The sequence below is a fragment of the Drosophila yakuba genome, chromosome X (assembly GCF_016746365.2).
Source record: "Drosophila yakuba strain Tai18E2 chromosome X, Prin_Dyak_Tai18E2_2.1, whole genome shotgun sequence".
NCBI classification, from domain to species: domain Eukaryota; kingdom Metazoa; phylum Arthropoda; class Insecta; order Diptera; family Drosophilidae; genus Drosophila; species Drosophila yakuba.
The window spans coordinates 6,177,302-6,199,261 of record NC_052526.2 but is presented as its reverse complement, the minus strand read 5'-3'; the positions used below and the strand labels follow the sequence as shown (position 1 = coordinate 6,199,261).

The window sequence follows — 21,960 nt, the reverse complement described above, 5'->3', positions numbered from 1 at the left end:
GGTGTAGGGTGTAGATCACATCATCATCAGTTGTATTCAGTTGTAGAATCAGCAGGTGAGACCCAAGTTACGCGGCTCAATGGGAATGTAAATGGCCTTACAATGCTAGAAATACACATTCGATGATTTGATTTATTGTATATTGAATTTATTTAGATGCTTGTCCTTGGAATTTGCTTTTTTTTTGGTTTTTATTTTTAAATAATTGAATTTCTTATCGAATTTCAAGAGAAATTCGCGTCTGCCCTCTAGTACACTCGTAAAATTCAAATATTGACCAAAAAAATCTATGTATACCGCAGATGTTAAATATATGCTCGTACTTTAAGTAGCTTCAGCACTATTAGTACGTAAAATACATTGTGTGTTTTTTGTTTGTTTTGTTCTTTCTGAGTTTACGAACTAAGTTACTGAATATCTCACGTGGTGTAAACGGTGCAGGATCAATGAATGCTTCGAGTGAATGTGAGTGATAAATGCCTAATAACTCGATCACTCGATCGCGAACTCACTATTCAAAAGTAATTCGCATATGTCAATTATTTAACTATAACTAGAACTATTTAGATCCATTCTGTATATATTATATATTAGATTTTCTATTAAAGCTGATAAATGTACTTGATCGTTTGTTATTAATTCGTATAATTTGTTAGCATTTTCCAGCTCGCCGCTGTGTTCAACAATTTTCGTGCCATTCGTGTGCTCGATTCAAATTCGAATTCCGATTACGATACAGATTCCTATTCCGCTTCAAATTCCAATTGCAATTTCAATATCAATTTCGAATTTCAATGTGAAATGAACTACCAATGCTCTCTCTCTCTCTCTCTATGTATATATATATGTATATAAATATATACATATACATTCGATCAACTGATGCAAAAGTTCCGTTTGTAAATAGTTGAGAAATTTAATTATGTGGAATTTATGTATGTTAAGTACTTAAACTTTTATTACGACCAACTACTAACGTCTGACTACTACGAACTGCTGAGGCTGTAAATGTTATGTGTATAAAGACTAAAAACTAAAGACTAAAGACTAAAAACTACTACGTTAAGCTACCCATACAATAGTTCATTGGATACGTAAGGCAAATTCACTGTCTCAATCCCGCAACATAAACCCGAAACTGCTAAGCTAAGACATAATCATGATCTCTAAAAAATAGTCAGTTTGCGAACTCCTCTAGATCCTAATTCATTTGGCTGGACTTGAATTGTGTTTTTATGTCTTATGTGTTATGTTTTAAGTGTTAAGTTAAGTGTGTGTTTTATGCCCTACAATGTCTAGTTTTTTGTTTGGAGTGAGTGAGTGTGCCCAGTAGTACTACCAACTGACTGCCGTTCGTTGTCTATATCATATTTGGCTGGGACTCGGTTCCTTGGCTCTGCTGGCAGGAGAATCGATTTTTTATCATTTCTTATCGTTTTTATCGTTTTAGTTGCTTAACGCTTAACGCTTATCGTTTTCTTTTTCTTTTTCTTTTTTGGACGCAATTGGACGCCTAGAGCTGCCCGGTATCGTTGCGATCCGGGGGATTCGCTAGCTACAAAGTCGTATCAAAATTCTTAACATACTACTAAGTTTCTGTTTGGTTTTGGTTTAGCTTTAGCTATTGCCAGTTCTTTCGGTAGGACAGCCCGTGATGAACACCGTGATATGGTTGCAGTTGATTACTGCCTATCGACGGGCTGTCCGTGCAAATTGCAAATTGTTGTCCGCCATCGAGGCTAAAATCCAGCCACACAACACGTCAAGTGAAAGTAACAGAGGGGACAAGTGTGACGATGGGACGATGGGACAAGATGGGTGGTGATTCATTCCCCTAGCCTGCGACTATTTGGGACACGGAGTTGGTGCGTCTGCGTTTGGTGATTTGCTTCCACAGGCGGCGATTCAGCGATGGCTTGTCCTGCAATCATCACAGACGTTGGGCAATTGCAATAGGATTTTGTTAAATTGATGGCTACTTACGTTATCCTTGCGCGGCGACATTTGAGCGGCCATCTCCACTGAGTCCTGGGCCAGCGACTGACTCGTCGACTGACCCGGCGGCAGCTTCTGGAGAAGAAGGCTGCTCTGGCTGTGGCTCGGATGGGGCTGTTCGCCAAAGGCGCCGTCAGAGAAGTTGGGGGTGCTGCTGGTGCTACTGGCGGTTATCTCGGAGTTGCGGCGCTTAATAAAGTTCATTCTGTGGATGGGATGCATTTCACAGATGAGATGAATCCATGTGGGATCTGGTCCTGGTAATGAAGTAATACTCACAATCGCTTTGATCTGCCCACTTCGGTTTCGATGAAGGCCTCCTCAGTCATTGTTGTTGTGGTTGTGGTTGTGGTACTGATGGCTCCCGCTCCGTCCATCGAAGTAGAACTCCTCGTCCTCGTCAGAGAGGCTGCTGCAGCTGCTCGTTTGGGCCAGGAAGAGTCGCGTTTCTGCGAATCCATCTCCGAACGCATCTCCGTAGCCATGGCCATCAGTGTGGTCGTGGTCGTGGTCATGGTCGTGGACGTGGACGTCGTCTCCCTGACTCGACAGCCACTCCTCGATTGAGACATGGAGTATATCTTCTCGCGTCTCGCTAAGATTTCCAGATCGCCTAATTTGCTCCCGCCTCTGCTGGAGCTGCAGGCGGTGCTGTTGCCGCCGCCGTTTCCGCTCCCGCCGCCTGCTCGACCAGCAGATCCACCACCTGCTTGACCCACCACTGGCTGCTGGTGGTGGCCCACTACTCCCACTGCCGCCGGGTCGACGCCGGCACGGGTTAAACCACCGGCGAGCGGACTGTTGCCGTGGCTGCTGCTGCTGCGACTGTTGTTCGCATTGCTGTTGCTGGTGGAGCCGCCCAAGGCGCCCAAGGCGCCCGCTGAGAGGGGGCGGGGCCGGCGGTTCACCGTCGGCGTGTCCATCTTTGAGTTGCGATGTTGAGAGTACGATATGACAGCCTCTTTTGGCTGCACCCTGTTCGTGGCTGAACGACTCAATAAATCGCGACCCGTCAGACGATGAAATGTGGAGAGGTCGTGCCTGGAATAGAAATATGTAATGACTCATCCATCTCTGTCTAGGATATAGGATAGCTGTGCGGGATTGGGAGAGACACTCACCCCAGAATAGTTGTTAGATCGGGACCAGGCTCGTAGCAGATCAAGTCCTCGTCCCCGAGTATGTCGTGATTGAGGGCCAGCCGCATTTCCAGCCTTGGGCTTAGGCCGCATCCAGCGTGGGGCATTGGGGCAGTAGTGGGTGCGTCGGGTGCAGCCACCGACGGTGCTCCGGCTGCAGCCGGGCAGTTCTGATCCCTCGGCTGCGGCTGCGGCTGCGGCTGCGACTGGTTCTGGATCGGTGGACACTTTGCCATCCTCGAGGCTGTTGCTGATGAAGTGGCTGAGGCGGGCCTGGGTGCCCCCAGCAGGCAGGTCTCTATTATCGTTGATGATGGTCGTTTTGGGGCCACCGCCAAGCTGCTGGTACTCGGTGGCATTGATGGCATTGTCCTTGACCCGATAGCGATTGGGTCCGAAGCGCTGGCGGCGCCTCCGGCAGCCACCGAGCAGCCACTGTCAGCAGTAGCGCCAGATCTTCTTCGAGGTGGCTCCTAAGCAGAATAATGCATTATATCATCAATTCACTGACAAAGGTGCAACTGAATACTCACCGTTTTGGCCGGACCAGCGACCAGATCGGTCTGCGTGAGCAGCAAGCGACGCGGAGGCGGTGGAGGCGGTACAAATCTCGCCGGTCTGCCGCTGGCTCTGCCGCCGGAGCTGGTAGTGTCGCTCGCGTTGCTGATTGTTGAAGTAGTCGATGAGGGAGCTCGACTCGGCATCATCGTCGTCGTCGTCGTCGTTGTCATCATCGTCGTCGTCGTCGTCGTTGTCGTCGTTGTCATCATCACATTCATCGCGATCGGCGTCGCTGCTGCCTTCGCCGGAGACGGATGCATCGCCCGAAAGGATGGCGTTGTGGTGCTGCTGATGCAGCGGTTCCCGCCGCTGAGATCGCGTCCTGATCCGCTCGAGGGGCGCTGATCGAGCAGATACTCGCAGGATGAGGCCACCAGCACTGCCGGAGGCAGAGGCTGCGGCTGAGGATCGATGGCCGTGGTGGGCAGCAGGCGGGTGGTGAGCAAAGGACGCGGCCCCATCGCACTCGTGGCCAGATTCGGATGCAGTCGCTCCACGCTGCAGGAGTGTGAGCCCGCCTGGTCCACCAGGTCCGCCTTCGCCAGATTCGCCTGCATGTCCGCCGCCGACGGATCCTCCTCCCGATCCGGCACCACTGGCCGAGGAGCTGGTGGTGGGACTGGTGGCGCCTCCTCGCTGTCGCTTGAACTTCCAGCCGAATCCTCTAGGTAGTGGCCATTGGTCGTTGCTTCCCCCTACCAATTGTTGGGAATAGAATTCAACTAATCAATTCTGGTTGGGATAGAGACTCCTGCCAGCGGTTGGCGCCGTTCGATGTGAATGGGGATGAGGATGGAGTTGGTTGCTTGGATGCATGGAGTTGGTTCGTTTTCAGTACGTTTCAGAATGTAGTTAGCTAGTTAGCAAGATAGCAAGATCGAATCGATGGGTCTAGTTCGGTGGAGGAGGAGGTGGTGGTGTTGGTGGTGGTGGGTGGTGGTCTTGTTGCACTTGTACGTCTTTCAGGTCCGGACGTGAAATGTTGATGAGCTCGCAGTATTGCAGGATGGGCTAAAGCTTCACTAATTTCACTACGACCTTCTATACAAGTACATATGTATTCATATGGCATATTGGCAATACGGTTTACAAAAACACATTAAGCAGACAGGCAAGGAAAAAGTACAGTTTTCATACAAAGTCAAAAGATGTTAGCATGATTGGTTGTTTGATTGATTGATTGTTTGATGGTGGTGATGTTTGATCGATGAAGATGGAGATGTAGATGTAGATGGACATGAAGATGAGCGAGTTGCAGTTGCGATGGTTTATGAAAGTACATACAAAATAGAAAGAGACGAAGACAAAGGTCAATTCCGAGGTAAGCTTAAGAGTGTGACTAGGGCAGGTGGCATGCAGGTGGATTGAATCTAAGTCTACGAGTAAATCTCGTTGCAAATGGAGCAGATTAATCTCTCCTTCCCACGCATTGTGCTTGGGTTCAGTTGCCCCCAGTAGAAGTAGTAGTAGGTAGCCATGCAGCGGAGTGCGGACTTGAAACGAAACGCGTTTTGGACCCGGGACCATGTTTTGTTATTTATTTTTTATTTTTTGTCATATTTTTTGATATTTGTTGATTTGTTTATCATATTTTGGGGCGTGTGAGTGGTATTTGCTGTAATAACGACCCACCTTTTTGACGTCATCGCTATCCTGCTGCGTCTTCTCTTCGTCGCTCTCCGTCTCCTCCTCAAAAAGGGGCTCAAGGCGACGTCTATAGTACGCCAAAATACGTACGTCGACAATACAGATACGGATACGATATACGATATACGATTTCGATAATACGTGTGGTGTATGGCGAATGCAAACGAATTTCAATTGGAATTTAGCAACGGTCGATCGATGTGTTGTTGTTGATTGTGTGTCGATGGCATAAATGATATATCAATTTCGATTAAGCAAAACTCAGTTGAGGTTATATAGTATTTACTATGTACTATGTATGTAAATACGCTGGTAGATATATGTTTGTAAGTATAGAAGAGGGTTATGCTACAAAGATATGATCTCTCGCCTTATCAGCAACCTGACTATGACTATGACTAGATCTAGGACTAGCCCGCAAATGGGTGAGCATTACTAGGTATAAAGTCATTGGTTACAGAGATACAATGTATGGCACTGATTCAAATCGAATTCGGGATCATGTGAGATATGTCTGTGTGTGTGAAACGAATGATAACGAAAGGATAAAGACCTGTAAAAGCTACGAAAGAAAGTTTCCAAAGGAGTACACGAAAAAAAAGAAAGTTCGTATTCTTATTAACAGTAGGATCAATGAAGGCACTAGACTAAGCTATACTAAGTATGATAGATGTGGCAGATAGATACTCGGTATGGTGTTTCTGCTGCCTAGGGTTTCTCTACCGCCTGTGTGTGTGTGATAATTGGCGGATGCTCCTTGGAGCTCCAAGTGCCGAATTATCTGAATTACTCTGAAATCCTACTCCCCATGTCCTACATACCGTGGCAACAGTCCCCGAATCGTGCTCGCAGTCATCGGTGGCGCCATCAACAGCTCGTCCATCATCAACTCCGTGTCGTCGTCGTCGTTCAAGGAGGTGCTCGACTTCGTTGGCGACTGCATGCAATCAGATCAAAACATTTGCATTAACAATGCAATTATGCAATACTGCACAAACAGCGAATGCTCACCGAATGCGTGTTCTCCGAGTTGATCAGATGCATGTCCTGATCATCGTTGTCGCCGCCACTGGTGGGCGTGCCCCACACCTCCTCACCACTGGTGGCCCCCGAGGTGCACTCGTCCATCTGCTCGTCCGTCTCCGAGGCGGTGCCCTGGTGCTGCTGTTGCGGCATGCTGTCGCCAGCATTCCAGCGGCCCAGGTACTTGTCAATGAAGGCGCGCGACTCCTCGAAGAAGGACATCTTGTCGGAGACATACGCGCCCGCTCGATTTGTCCACGCGCCACTGGCCAGCACCTCGCCATTGACCAGCACTCCCGATGAACTGGCGGCCCCCAGATCGTTTTGTACCAGTGCTCGTTCCGAGCCCGCATCCGTATCCGCATCCGCATCCCCGTCATCTTGCTCGTCTTGGGCAGCGTTGCCGTCGTGGCCATTCGGCTTAAAGGACTCCAAGTCATCATCCAGCTCATCGGCCTCATCCATGCGATCGTCGGAAGGTAGTTTCTCCAAGCTGGACATGGTGCCGAATCGGCGCAGGGCACTGCTCATGGGTCGATAGGGTGGCTCCTCATCCAATGGCGACTCGTCACACGAGTCCTCCGGTATATTCTCAATGATGGCCTGCCTAGGCTGTTTGGTTGTGGTGGTGGCGGTACTGGTGGTGGACGTTCCCCCGCCGTTCGAGGAGCACCCACTGTTGTCCCACACGTGGGTGCTGGTCTTCGTGAGCACCGAATCCGGCGTGGGCGGCACCACCGCTATGGTGGGTGTGCCATTCTCCTCCTTGGAGGAGAGCCTCTCCTGCCCACAAAGCGTGGCAGCTGGCGCAAGCTGAGCCAAGCCAATGAGCATCAGGGACAACTGTTCGTCCTCCTGTTTCTGCTCCAGTGTAGTGGTCGTTTGCTTCGGCGATTCCAGCAGCTTGCAGGTCTGCTGCTCCATTTTGTCCGGCGAGAGCTGGGCGTGGGTGAAGTCCTCCGGAGTACAGCGGCAGTGGCAGGCGGCATACTTGGCTGGGGAACCACCCACCGAGCCGGTGCCGGTTACCGATCCCGTACCCGTGCCTTTCGTTGGACTGCTTCGCATTATCCTGGCCGTCTCCGTAATGGTCACAATGGCCTTCACCTGCTGGTTGGCCTTTGGCCTCGGTGGCTCCTGGCACATTTGGGCCACAACGCGGGTGCGACGTGGCGGTGGCAGCGGTTTTGGCGAACCACCACCAACACCACCAGTACCAGCACCACCGACGCCAGCGGAGCAGTGGCCATTGGGCAAGGATGAAACTGTGGCTGGCGGATCTAGATGACGTAGCTTGGCGCCGGTAATGAGTGGGATTCCTTCGCCGGCGCTGCTGCTGCTGTTGGGCATCGCACCGACGCTGTCATCGGTGGCCTCTGATTGCGATTGGGAAATTTCATCGGTTATCAGTTGGGCCACGTCGCTCTCCGTGTCGCCGGTTTCCCGACGACTGCTACTGGCCACCACCTTGGAGGACAGCTCCCCCGTGATAGTGCTGCTGGACATGCTGGTCACGCTGCCCGTGCCCGTGCCCGTGCCCGTGCCCGTTCCAGTTCGATTGCTCATCCTTGGCATGGCCATTTCCGAGGCACCTGCTGCAATGCCATTGCTGAGCTTGCAGCAGCGATTTGGCGACGATTGGCTATGCTGCACCTTCAACGAATTGCAGAGCAGCACGGGCGTGGAACTGGAGTTGTTTACTCCACCTCCACCTCCGCCTCCGCCGCCAGGACGCACTCCACCCGATCCGCTCTGCTGGCAATTCTTGTGGCAGTGACGGCAAACGGCCAGCTTGTCCAGCACAATGGGACTCGAGCGTACGGTGATCTGGCAGCAGGTTGCAAAAACAGCAGTGGGGAAGAAAGAGCAGGGTTAGGGTTAGCATGAAAGTCTACGGGTAAGCGAGGAGGGGTTTTGGTTACCAGGATCTACTACGAAAGTGTGCAGTGTGTGTACATTACGCACATAACATAATTCTCTGGGCGAAAGTACTAGCAAACTCACCTGGCTGTCGGATGTGGTGCTGTGCGACTGACTGATCACGCTGGTCACGCCCTCCGCCTCCGACGTGGAGTATATATCCGAGGTGGCGCTCATGCTCAGCTCCTCGACGCCACTCAGTCGCTTGCCCCCGAAATTGGGCCTTGCAGATAGACCACCATTTTCCTTGGCCAGATTTAGCTCCTTGGTTCGCTTCTCCAGCTGCTGGCGCGTCCAGTACGTGATGCGTTCGTCCTGCTCGCTGTCGCTGTTGAAGATCAGTTGCTCGTCCTCGGCGCTCACATTCTCCTGCGAACGGGCAATGGCCGCCAGTCGCGCCTGCTGCTGCTGCTTGTCCAGCTGACCCTTCATCCAGTTGGCCAGGTGCAGGGCGCTCGACTTGGGCGTGCCCGTCTTGTTCAGAATGCGGCACTTCTCGTCGATCAGCAGCTCGATCTGCTCCACATGACCACCATGGATGTGGCCGTGGTTGTGACCATGGTTGTGCCCGTGCGACCGATCCGCGGATCGGTCGTTGGCCGCTCCTGTGGCGGCGTGGGCGTGGACGTGTCCGTGGTTGTTGGTGCGCTGCTGGAAGAGCTGGAAGGTTAAATGGGTGATACGTTACCTGGACCTACGGGGACCATGACCTTGAGCCTCAACCACCACACCACCAGCACCAGCAACACCCACTGCCGCCTGTCGTTTGGCAAATTAAAAATTTGTGATGGGCTCATTTGCTTTTTAGCTTTTTTGCTTTTTTTGCTTTTTTTGCTTTAGCTTAGCTTGGGTCTTGCCCTGTGTTTGATTTTGCTTTGCTTTGCTCTGCTTTGCTTTTGCTTTGCTTTTTGATTTTTTGTCTTTGGGTCAGAGAACTCGGTTTGCGAAGCGGTGAAACGAAACGGAAACAATAATCTCAGTCCATCTTTGATTAAAAACGCTTGCTTTTTGGCTAACAACGGAAATTGGCTCAAAAAAGGGAACATTAGGACTTTACAGATTTATAAATATTATTAAGTAAGTGCACTATTATGCTATTATGACACAAGACAACAACGGTATACGATAGCGAGTACAATCACAATCACACAACAAACAACTAATAAACAATGGAAGTTGAAGTAGGTTTGGAGAATAGAAAGTAGCAATTCGAACTTAAAACTAAAATTGAGTCCATCACAATTTTTAATTTATCAATTTTGGTTTTTGATTGATTTCATCTTTTTTTTTGTTTGTTTTTTTTTTGCCATTTTTTTTATGGCTTTAAAAAGATTTGTGTATATTTTCTTTGTTCGGATCAGAGGATCTGGTTTTGCGGAGCTATTTGGTAATCCAGTGAGTGCTCGGTGGGTTTCTACCTGTTTTAGTTTCACTTATTTCGGTGTTTTTTTTGGTTTTTGAAATTAAATAAAAAGATCAGCACAAGCGTTTTTAGTCAAAGAATCATTTGGTTTTTATTATTATTTGAATTCGTCGTTTCTCTTCGCATTCTTAATCTCAATCTCAAACTCATACTCAATCGACTCGATATATCGATGGTCGATTCTCGATCCTCTCGTGTTATGTAAAATGTCGAAAAACAACAAATCGAAAATATCTAGACGTACACAAAGTTTACAGAATATGAATATGAATCTAAATAGTAAGTATGTATATATATATGTTTATATATATATATGTATATATATAAAGTGTACAGAAATTTGTTGTTCACTGCTCAAGGCACACTCAAAACCGAACCGCAAGAGACAACGCGGCGTATGCTTGATATTTAACAATCAGTTTCAATTTGCAATGGATGTCTACAGTGTGCGTAGAGTGTGCTACTGTCCCTGTGTGGGTGTTGCTTTGTGTGTGTGTGTGAGTGTGTGTCTGTTTCGATGCTAAACTTCTGGCTGGATGGAAATTTGACCAAACTGAATCCGCACTGCGAGAGCAACTTTAAGAAGGTTGGCAAATTTACTTTAAATTGTAATAATTTGTGGAATTATGTATATTTGCAGCCCAGGAAAAGTCAGTGAATATGTAGGAAATAGCATGTTGTCCCACTGTGCAAAGGCAATCTAGTGCTAGGCAATATACATATGTACATATGTATATGTAAGTGATAAGCGTGAAGATATACATTCTTAAGGCAACAAATTGCTTGTCATAGTTAATTGACACCAATGGCTCGATCAGATACATAAATGTAGCAAATGTAGTTCGCCATCCAGTCAAAAGTCAGAAGTCTTCTCTCGACAGAGCAACATGTTATTACAGATGGTAGAAAACGCATTCTATGATACTATGTTCATAGGAAAGTAGTACGAGTATGTAGCGTGTGTATGTATATATGTACAACTAAGATTTTGATTTCGATTCGATTTTGATTCAAATTTGATGTGGCCAATCGAGTGAGTGGAACTTAACTAAGTTAGTCGATCAATCGAGCGATTCTACAAGAAATTTGGCTAATGGGTCAACTTATCATACGAGGAGGATCCGATCCGAGGCGAGGCGAGAATTTCGGGAAAGTTGGGAGAAACTAGGACTAGGCTAATAATAATGGCTAATGGCTAATGTAGGATAATAACAGCAATAACAGTAATCAATAGGTTTTCAATTTGGCTACAAAATGGAAGCATTATTAACAATAGTATAATTTAAAGTAGGTTATCTTGTTTCTTAGCTTTTCTTCTTGTTTTCGTTTTGGTTTCCGTTTTAGGTTTTTGTTGGATTGGCAAAAAATCGAATTTTTCAATCGAATGGTTAGTACGAATAGAGTGATATATATATATATGCATATTGTATGTAGATATATAGATATATGTATATATCCATAAGCTAAAAACTCTTGTAAAACGCAAACCCCGTTGGGCTGCATCTGTTTGGTGTATATTTGACTACCTAATATACATGTGTATATACGAGTATACGGATATATCTAAGGTGTATATACTGTGTATACGCCACATATACATATACATTACTAAAAAGAACTAAATACTAGCGTTAAACACATACAATCATCATCGCATCGCATCTTAATCTCTGGCCTCGTTCAACTGTCTATTGCTATTTACACCCGATTCAAAATCGACTTGGATGGAACGAATACCATATACCATTTACCATATACCATTTACCATATAAAGGGAGGGTTACTCAATATATGCATGGTATAGATGTCAATATACGAGTATATACAATACACAACAGAGATACATACACTTGGGGAGCGTTAATTATATGTCTATGTACAATTTTCCACGGATAATTGTCACTTCTCACTCGCAACTAGAGTCAGCTTTTCACCTGGATCTCAAAAGCTTTGGCCTTCGAAAGGAAAATAGTCAAAAGTAGACCCCATAAGTGTTTCTGCCAGTGGAAGTCTCTAGAGTTATAAAAGTCTGCCAGCAATCTTGCAATGCAAATGCAACCCGGAATTCTTAAAATTATAAGTCATAAGCCATAGGAATCCAGGTGATGGATTCTAGAATGTTGTTTCTAGTATCTTACTCGGGTCGGGTGTCACTCGTTTAATCTCACTGTTCGCTTCCTGATTCTGATATCCTGGCAAAGTCAATCCCCTTCTTCAATCCTCCAAAGACGGCAGCCTGTCTACACTGCAAAGTTTCGATTGTGAGTAATGGAAAACTTGGCCAAAAACTTGACCAACAAACTTGGCTGACACAAAAGCAGAGCAAAAACGGCGATTGAGCTAAATAGTTTTTTTTCAATTGTTTTGAGATATAGAGCAGAGGTTTCTGGGTAGTTCAGTGGTAACATAGTGGAGTAGTAAGCTCGTCGAGATTCAAAGATTGTGCGGCAAGGGGCTGTTAGCGGGGTCCGACTGTAGCCAAAAGTCAAATCACAGGTCCAGAGAGTCCGGCGGCGTTGGTCTGGTGGGTAGCATGCCGAATGGATCGTCCACCACCACGCTGTCGTCCTCGTCCTCGTCACTGTCCTCGTCGTGTCCGTGTCCGTGTCCATGACCCTCGGTGCCCTCCCTCTCCTCGTCGTCGCCGAGAAAGATGCACTCCTCCACATCCGTGTCGTAGCTGGGATCTAAATTGACCTCGTGCAGCTGCAGATCGAGCTCCAGCAGATCCCAGGAGCCACCAAACTCGGCTAGTGGTATATTCGGGCCCTTCCCGCTGGTGGACGTTGCCACGAAGTCATTGGAGAAGGCATCCGAGTTGCAGGGCTGCGAGGTGGTGGGCGAGATGTTGGGTGTGGGTGTCTCTGGTGTCGTCAGTGAGACCTGACCACCAACCACGCCACCGGACTCATCGATGAACGACCGACCCACCGAACTCAGGCTAAACTCCAGCAGTTTCTGGCTGGCATGTTGGTTGACGGCCGGTTCGCTGGTGACCTCCGGAATGACCGTCAAGCACTTGCAACTGGAGAGGGACAGCACCGAGGTTTGGGTCTGCGAGTGGGTCTGCGAATGATTGAGGGTCTGGGTGTGGACCTGTGTCTGGGTTTGCGTCAAGCTGGCGCTGCTGCTCAGGCAAGAGCTGATGGTGTTGCAGCCACCCAATCCCGATACCGATCCCAATCCCAATCCCAGTCCCACACCACCCACTCCATTGGGCACCGACCCACCCACATGACCTTGGCCATTCGACTGGCGTTGGTTGCGGGCGGGCGAGTTGGTGCGCGAGGGCAGCGAGGTGGTGCAGAGCGGTGGCTGCGGATGGGTCTGCGTCTGGGTGGCGCTGCTCGTGGTGGTGCTGGCACAGTGGTGCCGGACCGCACTGGCCAGCCGCTGTAGATTCTCGTAGGAATCACCGCTGTCCAGACGCTTGCTGCGAAAGAGACGCACCTGCTGTTTCTGCTGCTGCTTCAGGTGGATGCTGTCCAGCGACGGCAACTTCATCGATCCCATGGATGCGGTGGTCAGACCTATATCGCTCAGCGGCACCAGGGTGTTCAGCACATCCGGCGAGTCCAGCGGACTGGACAGGGGCGTGGAGCCAAGGGCGGCATTAACCAGAAAGCTGAGTGGGGGAACAGACAGTAGATGTGAGTGGTGTGGTTTTCCCACTGGAAGGCGTATGACTTACATCTGCCGCTGGAGAAGATTCTGCCACACGGCCTTAAGTTCCAGAGAGGGTGCCCGCAATATAAGGCTCTTGCGGCGGGCTCCGCGCTTGGGAGTGCGGGTGAGATCGGGGGCACAGTAGCCCGTTGGACTCTCCGCCAGGCGTCCATTGGGATCCACTGTGAGACGGAACTCGGTGGCTGGAAAAGGGAAAGTTGAATGTTGAAAGTTCAATGAGTGGAACTAGGAGGCGGAACTTGCGGACTCGCACTCACTTTTCTTGCGCATGTGGAAACAGGAGTCCACCACATTGGCGATGGGAATGGGCTCCTCGGTGATAAACAGCACTCGATCACGGCTGACCTTGGCAAACACGATGATATCGCTGAAGAGCAGTGTCCAATAGGGTTTCACGGAGCGACCTTCGACGCGGGACAAATCGCCTCCGAAGATCCACTGGCGCCCCTGAACGGCCAACGTGAACGGCTTGCACTTGGTGAAGACCATGCGGGACTCCAGATCCTGGAGGGTGAGCAGGGGACGACCCTCGCCCAGTGGTTCCATCAGACCACTGCTCACCGTGATCTCCCGATAGGCCGCCTGCAGTTCGTTGATGACCGTGCTAAAGTTCTTGTGCTCCTCCGTATCCACATGACAATTGCCAGCGAGCAACTGCATCAGCTTGAGGATTTCGCGAAAATGCTGCAGTGGTCGATGGATGAACATGGTGAGATCGGGTCGTTTACGTGGCACGGCCGGTTCCGTAATGAACGCAATAAACTCGGAGCCCGTCTGTCGCGACTTATTGACCAAAACGCAGTCCGCCCGCTTGATGCCATTGCAGTACTTCTTGTACGCCGCACAGATCGCCGTCGTCTTGGATAGGTAGACGCGCGAGGCGAAGTTCATCTGCGGCTCCTGGTCCTGCTGATCGCTGCTGCACAACTGCTCCAGTATGTCCTCCGCAATCCGGAGCAGCTCGTCGATGTTCTGGAACAGGGTGCGATGATCGTTCGGCGAGATCAGATCCTTACGCTCCCCCAGCGGCTGCACAAAGCGGTCCACTCCGAAGTGCAGGGCGGCCGTGAAGTTCTGCTCCCGACTAATCAGCTGGAGCAGGAAGCGTCTGCGGTTGTCCGTGATGGGCACAATCGACTATGGGGGTCAAGGGTTAGTGAGTGCTGTTTAGTAGTTAGTAGTTAACAGCATGGGGAACAGCAGATGGAAAGAAGCCAATCAAAAAAAATCAAGGGAGCACAAACTCAAGCATTTGGGATCGAAAAAAAACGTTTATTGTCAAGCATACGAAGCTCAAGGACTCACAAACAAAATAGAGGCCTAGGCTAGGCAAAAAAAAAGATGAGGATAAATAATTAAGGTAGTCGTAAGGATAACCAGCATGGCGATAACTTAATCTCTTAAACTTAACAAATAAGTATGTACACAAAGACACGAAATGATTGAAACAAAAGATTGAACAAAAGATAATCTAGATAACCTAGACAAAGACACCTTTGCCTACCTCCTTGCTGAAGGTGACCTGCGGCAGGTGAAGCCTCCTCTTGGCCGCCTCGATGGAGGAGGTGGTTCCCGAGCAGGCGGTGGCCGGCCGACTGTTGGCCATGCTATTGGCCATCGGCGCGATTCTCGTACTGGTCGTCCTTTGCAGACTCATCACGGTGGTCGTTCCCGTGGCGGTGGTGGCCAGTGTGTGCTCCTCGCTGCCCAAGCCCACTGTGGCGCCCAATCTGGTGCTTATGTGAACATTGTTCTGGCCCAAGTCCGTCGACGTGATTGTTGTGGCGCCCGCGCCTGACCTTCTGAATATCTCCAACGTCAAGGACGAGCCCTGCGATCGTATCAAATTCAGAACATCAGCCTCGGGCATCGTGACGACGTTGTGCTTGTCCACAAAGATCACATAGTCGCCGGGCAAAATGCCACACCGATCGGCCGACAGTCCCGCCTCGATCTTCTCCACCCGCGGCGGATGCGTCCACACGATCGAGAATCCAAAGCCCCGCTCCTCGGTTCGCGTAAGTCCCTTCGTCATGGTGAACGGGGTGCGTCCCTGCTGCTGGCGGACAGTGGCTCCTCCGCTGGCTGCTCCGCTATTTGGCATGGTGGACTGTCTCCGGCCACCGGAAGTTCCATTGTTCAGGTGATTGGCATTGCTCTCGTTGGCCTTCGACGCCGAGGACTGGGCGCCCGTCGCCTGTGCCTGGGTGGTGGTGCTATTCGCATTGCCATCCGCCGGCGGATCCAGCTCCAGGAATCTCAGAAAGAGATTCTCGTCGGCATCTCGCTGGTGCAGTGCCTTCTTGCTGAGCTTCATGGGCTGTTGAGGCTGCTGGGGCAGCAGTGGATCCTCTTTGCCCATGCTATCGATGCTAATGCTGATCACCTCGTCGTTTAGTGCCATCGCTGCCGAATTCGAACCCGATCCGGATCCAGTGGCTACCGGTTTTTGGGGCGTGACTGTGGCGGCGGCTGCCATTTCTGCGGGTGAGTCGTCCTGCTGATGATCCTGATCCTGCTCCTGATCCTTCTGCACTGCCGTTTCCTGCTTTTGATCCTGTTGATCCTGGCCTGCGTTGGCTTTCGGTTGACTATGGCGGCTAGTAGGCGGAGGACATGCCTGTGCATGCAGCTTGTAGGATCCTGCCGAGATGCCCGAATCCGGATGCACTAGCTCATTCAGTGGAAAAGTGCTGCAGCCCAGGAACTCGCTGCGTCTGAAAAGGGAATGCAGAATAAAAACCGTCAGTGGGAATGCCTTTAATTAATAATAATAACTAATATATATGACTGGCTGAATTTGATGAGCCTGCTAGTATTTCAAGTCCATAACAAAAACACGAATATTTCACAACGTTTGATGATGAGTTCAATGTGGAGAGAAAACTAATATGGCCATTAAATATAAACGAGCGTTTGTCCGCCAAAATCCTTGGCCCCTCCGCAATTGCTTTTGGATAATGCCAATACCGAATGTCCAATGCCCAATGGCGGAACCCACTTTGGTCAGTTTGCGTCACGTTACAACGTCTGACGGCAATTGTCTATTTATAAGTGGGTGAAGGTGGAAGGTGGAAGTGGTGGCTCGCACCCACAGCTGATCCAATCCAATCCGTGGAAGGCCCCAGAAACCTGGTCGGTTGGTCGGTCGGTCGGTTGTACGTGACATAAATCAATTAGCGGCTCTAAGCTGCTGCCGCATTCCACATTTCCACATATCCACATGCCACTTGCCACATGCCACAAAGTACGTACATGTGGCCCGGAAATGCGCTTGGCCCGGCCAATTGGCTGTGTTCGGGTGGTTCAGTGGGTGCAGGTTCAGTGGTGGGTGGTGGCTCGGTGGGTGGTCCAGTGGGTGGTATGACAGTGGCTTAAGGCTCTGTCTGCTGCTTCTTCCACTGGCCACTTTAGCTGAAGTTGGCGCGCGTATTTGGGTCACTTTTATTGATTTTCCTTGCGGAGCTTGGAGTCCGGACTCCGGAGTCCGGGGGCTTCTATATATTTGTTCCTTTTATATTTTTTTTTCTTTTTTGGGGGGCGATTGCAATCGCAGCTGTCAGTTTGGGGAGGTGCATTAAAAATGTTGGTGCCTTCGTACTTGGGGCCGTAGTTGGGGGTGGGGTGGGTGGTGTGGGTGCCACCACCTCATCAACTGTGTGCCGAAAAGCTGGCCATAAATTATTCAACCGCCAGTCGTTTTGTAAATTGACTTAAAACGTTCCTTTTTGGCCTAGACTGTTTTCACAACCCAGGTGAAGGTAAATTATGCATGGCCAACAAATACAAGCAGGTGCGTGTGAGGCAGGAAAATGGAAAATGGAATAGGTATATCGCCTAGTGATATGGTTCCCGGGTGTACATTTAGTTAGTTGGCCACTTCAATTAGCTGCTGACAGCAAAAAAAAAAGAAAAATACAGCAGATAGGGGTGTGTGTGTGTGTGCGATGTGCGTGAGCTGGTGTTTATTGCATAATCGCCACAAACACCAGCATCGATTTGGCATTAAAGCTAGCATTTGAGCAATTTGATTGCTCATTTTCAAGTACTACACTCCTCTGAATGTCCTTGAATTTTAATTAACTTTGTGGCACGCTGCGAAAGGCCCTCAAACACAGATACTCCGAGGCACGCACACACACACACGCACAGTAACACAGTAACACGGGCCTTCCACTTCCTGTTTGCAATTTGTTTAGCAGCATGCCCGAAATTATGCTACACTTTCCATGCTTCGCACAGCACACACACACACTCGTGCACACGTACACAGTTACATAAGTTTTCGTTGCACTCTTTTAAGGGCAACGCAATTCTACACTGCCACTTAAGGCACTCGAAAAAAAAGGTAAACAAAATATTTATTTGACATTTAAGCCTGCGTTTTGGGGCACGCAAGGATATATACATTTTTCTAGGCTTACTTTGCCTCGTTTCCTGCGTTTTCGAGCTTCGCCAGCCGTTCGCTGTTTGCCGTTCGCCGTTCTGTGCCGCTTTTCACGCGAGCTTGCCACTCGGACTGAGTAACGGGAACTGAGCTGGGAAAACTCGGGAAAACACGCAGCAGCGCAGGTCAGCCCGGGAAAGTCGCTGGAAGTCCCATGGCAGAGCCACTGCGCCCGCGCTGGAAAGCTGGAAGTTCCGGGGGAAAGCGACGAGCGCTTGTTTATGTGCAGGAAATGCACTAGGAATGCGAATGCCGAAAGGCGAGAAGCGAAAGGCTAGATCCGAGAGGAGAGAGGCGCTGGAGGTGCCACGAGGCCAGAGGAAGCGCCACAATTAACCAGACTTGGTCTTTTGCCTGTCTGTGGAGCAGGGCCCCCCAGCCATTCCCTTCCAGAACTTCCCTCGATAAACGTTTAGGGGTGAATGACTTACAACAGGACGACGTTACAACGTTACGACGATGGCACGCACAAGAAGGCAGTTTTCGAGGATGGGTTCAATATGGACATATTTTATGGCAATTGATAGTTAGGATATGATTATACTACTGGCAACTTTGGCATAATTTGCAACATGTACTCTTCAATTTCAGGCATTACTTTCTGTGCGCTTTTCTTGGCTTTCGACCGTACTCGTACTCACTTTAAATGGCGATCCCGGTGCCACACGGCCAGCTGAAGATACTGTCCAGCGGTCTCCTCGCCACTGGAAATCTGGAAGCAGAATCGCTGATCGAAGTACGGGCGACCCGAGTGCCGATGGACGGCGGTGCGTTGGTATCCGGAACTCATGCTGCCCCCGGACGAGTGGCCACCACATCCAGGTGGCTGTGCGCCTCCGGACAGGGCTACCTTGACGTAGGCATTGATGCTGCCGTTTCCACTGCCATGCGAGCGCTGCAGGTCCCGACAGCGAATCACTGCAATATGGGAACGAGAAGAAGGGGAGAACAGGTGCAATTAACAGGTGAGTTGGGCAATGATTCTCTTGGTTCTCTGGGGTTGGAGGCTCAGGCAGACGGCTCCACCGATAATCCAATTTACCGAAATTGAGTTCCGTCTGCCTGGTGTACATGGTGCATGTAGTATGCCCGTGGCTACTAAATTTCTAAATTGAATTCAACTGCAGTGTGCCAGAAAAGTAATTGCAAGCAAATGTTAGGCATTGATCGCATGTTTACAAGCTTATTCAAATTGAGGAAGTAGTTGGCTTTTTATGAATTTCCTAAATAGTGGTGGAGTGTTTGGGCTGTGGTCTTTGGAACTCACCATGTACATTGAGTTGCCTTTCCTTGGCATCGAATGCGATGCTCACATCGATGCTGCCCCGCTGACTGGCCTCCACGTCCGCCCCACTGTTACTGCTGCTGTTGCTGCTGGTGGTGGTGCTGCTGTGGGAGGGGGGCGTGGCCGTGAGCGAACTCCTCTTGGCCACCTGCTGCTCATCCTCGTCCAAGTCACTCGAGGCGGAACTGGATGAGAAGCTCAGGCAGCGCTTGGTGCTGGGCACCAGCTGCAGTGGCTCCAACTTTTTGGCTTGGCTTTGGTGGCTTTGCGTGTGGGTGATGTTGGTGGTGCTGGTGGTGGTGGTCTTATGTGGGTTCTTGCGCCGCACCACCCGCTGCCGCTTCAAGTGGGTAGGTGTGCGCACCTCCATTTCGTGGACACTGGTCTCGCTCCACTCGGCATTATCCGCCAGAATGTTGGCTGAAGTAGTGGTGCTGGCGCCCGCGCCGCCCAGTGGCTTCGTCGTACACCTCACCTCCTTGCGCGCCGACTCGATAATGGCATCCAGCATGCGGTCCAGCGTGGTATCGCCCATTCGCGATGAGGAGAGCTGAGAATCCTCCAGAGCAACGGCGCCGCCGTGCGTGGTGCGTGGCAAGCAGCGCAGTGCCGCCAATTGTGGCGTCGCCTGCCGCGGACCACTGCCCTCACTGAAACTCCTGCGCTGCGGACTCTTGCCGTGCACGTTGCTCAAATCCTGCAGTGCTATCAAACTGGCATTGCCGAACGGACTGCTCATAAAGTGCACACCGAAATTCTCCTTGTTCGCGTCTCCGACTCCTGGCACGCCCACGGCGCGGCGCCGCCCACGCGACTCCTCCACCACGGCACTGGAGCTGGAGTGGCGATGCATCCGTGTCATGGTTGGCATGTCCCTACTGGAAAAGAGAAATGTCTTAGTAATCTTGCCTATTATTTTTTTCAACTAAAAGCTCATATCTTGGCCCAAAGTTGAAATATTTTGAGGTGGCACACATTTTGGACTCCTAATTTCACGTATAATCAATTGGCGTTTCAAATTAAAAACAAAAAACAAAATTTTTTTTTTTTTCAAAATTTGAAATTTTTGTAAGGGGTACCATCATTAAAGTTGTAAATTTTTGAAAATATTTTTTTTTTCGAGCATCGTTAAAATTTAAATGCAGCCTTGTTGGGCTAACAAATACGAGTAAATAGACGTATTCGCATTAAATTTTGGACGAGAATTGAGTGAGATATGGCCAGCAGAGTTATAAATCAGTCAAAAAATATGGAATTTCATAGTTTTTTTGTTTTTTTTTTTGGCGATTTTCGGTTTCCAAGAGCTAACAGCTTGGTGCCAGTATAGATAGGGAATAGGAATAGATTAGTCTGGATGATTTTCCGGATCTGGCTGGCAAATCGGGTAGGCTCGGTTAGGTCCTTGGTTCTTGGTTTTTGCTCTTTGGTCCTTGGCAGCTGGCTGCCAAACAAGGGGATCAGAGCGACGGCTTCCGATCTGGTTTCGTTTTTTCTTTTTTTGCCCATTCTTCTGGTGGTGTCCTTCGGTTTTTGGGAACTCTTCCAGACAATTTCGAGGCAGAAAAACAACAACGGCAACAAATGAAGGGGCGAGCTGGCAAACAAAGTGCAGGACAAAGCGGGAACTTTTGCAAATTGTTCTGGCGGCAAACGAGTTCCTTGCCAGGTCCTTCGTATGTCGCTGTCCTTTCTGGTCGCGAATTTCTGGTTTGCATTTAAATTTAAATTGAAATTAAACATATGCTAATTTCCCTAACAGATTTCTGCGCTGCGGTTGCCAACCATAAAATTGAGCGGCTCCTTTGGACAAGGTTTCCTTAAGGATGCTCTATGGTCTGCGATCTGCGTTTTCATTTCGCTGTGTGTATGTGCGCATGTGTGTGTGTGTGCGTGTGTGTGCGCGCAACAATTACGCCCCAGCATAATGATGCCATTTTGCAAAAATGCGGCGATCGGCAAAGCCAAAAGGGGCCTTCAAGGATCGTCCCAGAGATCCTGGCCTTTGTCTCTCACGGCGAGTGAGATGGAAAATGGGTTTTCGTGTAATCCATAAACGTCACCCCAGCCTCCGAAACAAGATGAAAAGCCGGGCGAACGCAGCCGGTGAAGGTAAAGGCGAGCAAAAAAATATTTTCTTTCCAGCCCAAGATCCTGCGAACAGTGTGTGTGTGTGTGTATGTGCGTATGTGTGTGACTTGTGCCCGGAGGATTAGCTCGGGGTGGTAGGACAAAAAAAAAGATGTTGAGGGGGGGAAAAAAAAAACACAGCAACAAATTAAATGTATTAGAGAGCGCACCACCCCTTTCTTCCTGTGGGCACCGCGATCTGGATCGGGATCTTTGTCTCTAGGGGTTAGGGACTTACGTCGATTCGTCCCTTTCCTTGTCTAAATTAAAATTAGAGCTAGAGCAAAGACAAACACGGCTACCTCATGGGTGTGCGTTTGTAATTGTTTTTTCCAGGTGTGTGTGCTGCCGCTGCGAAAACCGAGCTTATCGAGCCATCTACAGATCGATCGATCTAAATGGACGTATCGATCGTATCGATCGTTTCCTTGGCCCAGATAGTATGTCTTCTAGGGAGTGGGGTGCGGGGTATGGGGTGCGGGGTGTGGACTTACCTGGTAACTTGATCTGCTTGCGACCACGTCGCCTGGCGAACTGCAACTCGATTTAGCCAAGGTTCAACTTGATTAACAGCACTGATTTGGTTCCGTCGGCGGCACACAAACTGTTATCTTAGATAGATCTTTTGCACGAAAAAAAAATAAGCCAACTAATTTCCTCAAGCCAAAAGGTATTTTCTTCCTTTTTCCTTTTTGGTACTACGTAT

The 21,960-nt window shown here is 49.5% G+C and overlaps 1 protein-coding gene across 13 annotated transcripts; it reads right to left on the bottom strand.

Moving 5' to 3' along the window:
* Positions 1 to 126: 126 nt before the first annotated feature.
* Positions 127 to 21,960, bottom strand: LOC6524407 (serine-rich adhesin for platelets). 13 transcript variants are annotated; one of them, XM_039377767.2, is made up of 17 exons: positions 19,110 to 20,005; positions 18,484 to 18,760; positions 17,820 to 17,933; positions 14,900 to 16,112; positions 13,653 to 14,532; positions 13,400 to 13,577; positions 13,159 to 13,333; positions 8,370 to 8,933; positions 6,354 to 8,192; positions 6,164 to 6,279; positions 5,896 to 5,904; positions 5,328 to 5,409; positions 3,668 to 4,390; positions 3,117 to 3,607; positions 2,275 to 3,036; positions 1,984 to 2,200; positions 127 to 1,921 (listed from the first exon to the last, which is right to left on the bottom strand). In XM_039377767.2, exons 1-17 carry the CDS (start codon positions 19,996 to 19,998, stop codon positions 1,835 to 1,837), a joined length of 8,616 nt encoding a protein of 2,871 aa, XP_039233701.1. In that variant the 5' UTR covers positions 19,999 to 20,005; the 3' UTR covers positions 127 to 1,834. The 13 variants fall into 13 exon arrangements, with proteins under 13 accessions (XP_039233701.1, XP_039233689.1, XP_039233690.1 ...); XM_039377755.2 differs by lacking the exon at positions 17,820 to 17,933 and having other exon boundaries at positions 8,370 to 8,945; XM_039377756.2 differs by lacking the exon at positions 17,820 to 17,933 and having other exon boundaries at positions 8,370 to 8,936.

Bases quoted from the DNA above. Each gene is read 5' to 3' on its own strand.
- LOC6524407 (XM_039377767.2), bottom strand. From the start codon at position 19,998: ATGCCAACCATGACACGGATGCATCGCCACTCCAGCTCCAGTGCCGTG. The intron at 16,113-17,819 runs GTAAGCCTAGAA...TTCCCTTTTCAG, and splicing joins AACGCAGGAAACGAGGCAAA to ACGCAGCGAGTTCCTGGGCT. The intron at 8,193-8,369 runs GTGAGTTTGCTA...ACCTGCTGCCAG, and splicing joins GCACCACATCCGACAGCCAG to ATCACCGTACGCTCGAGTCC.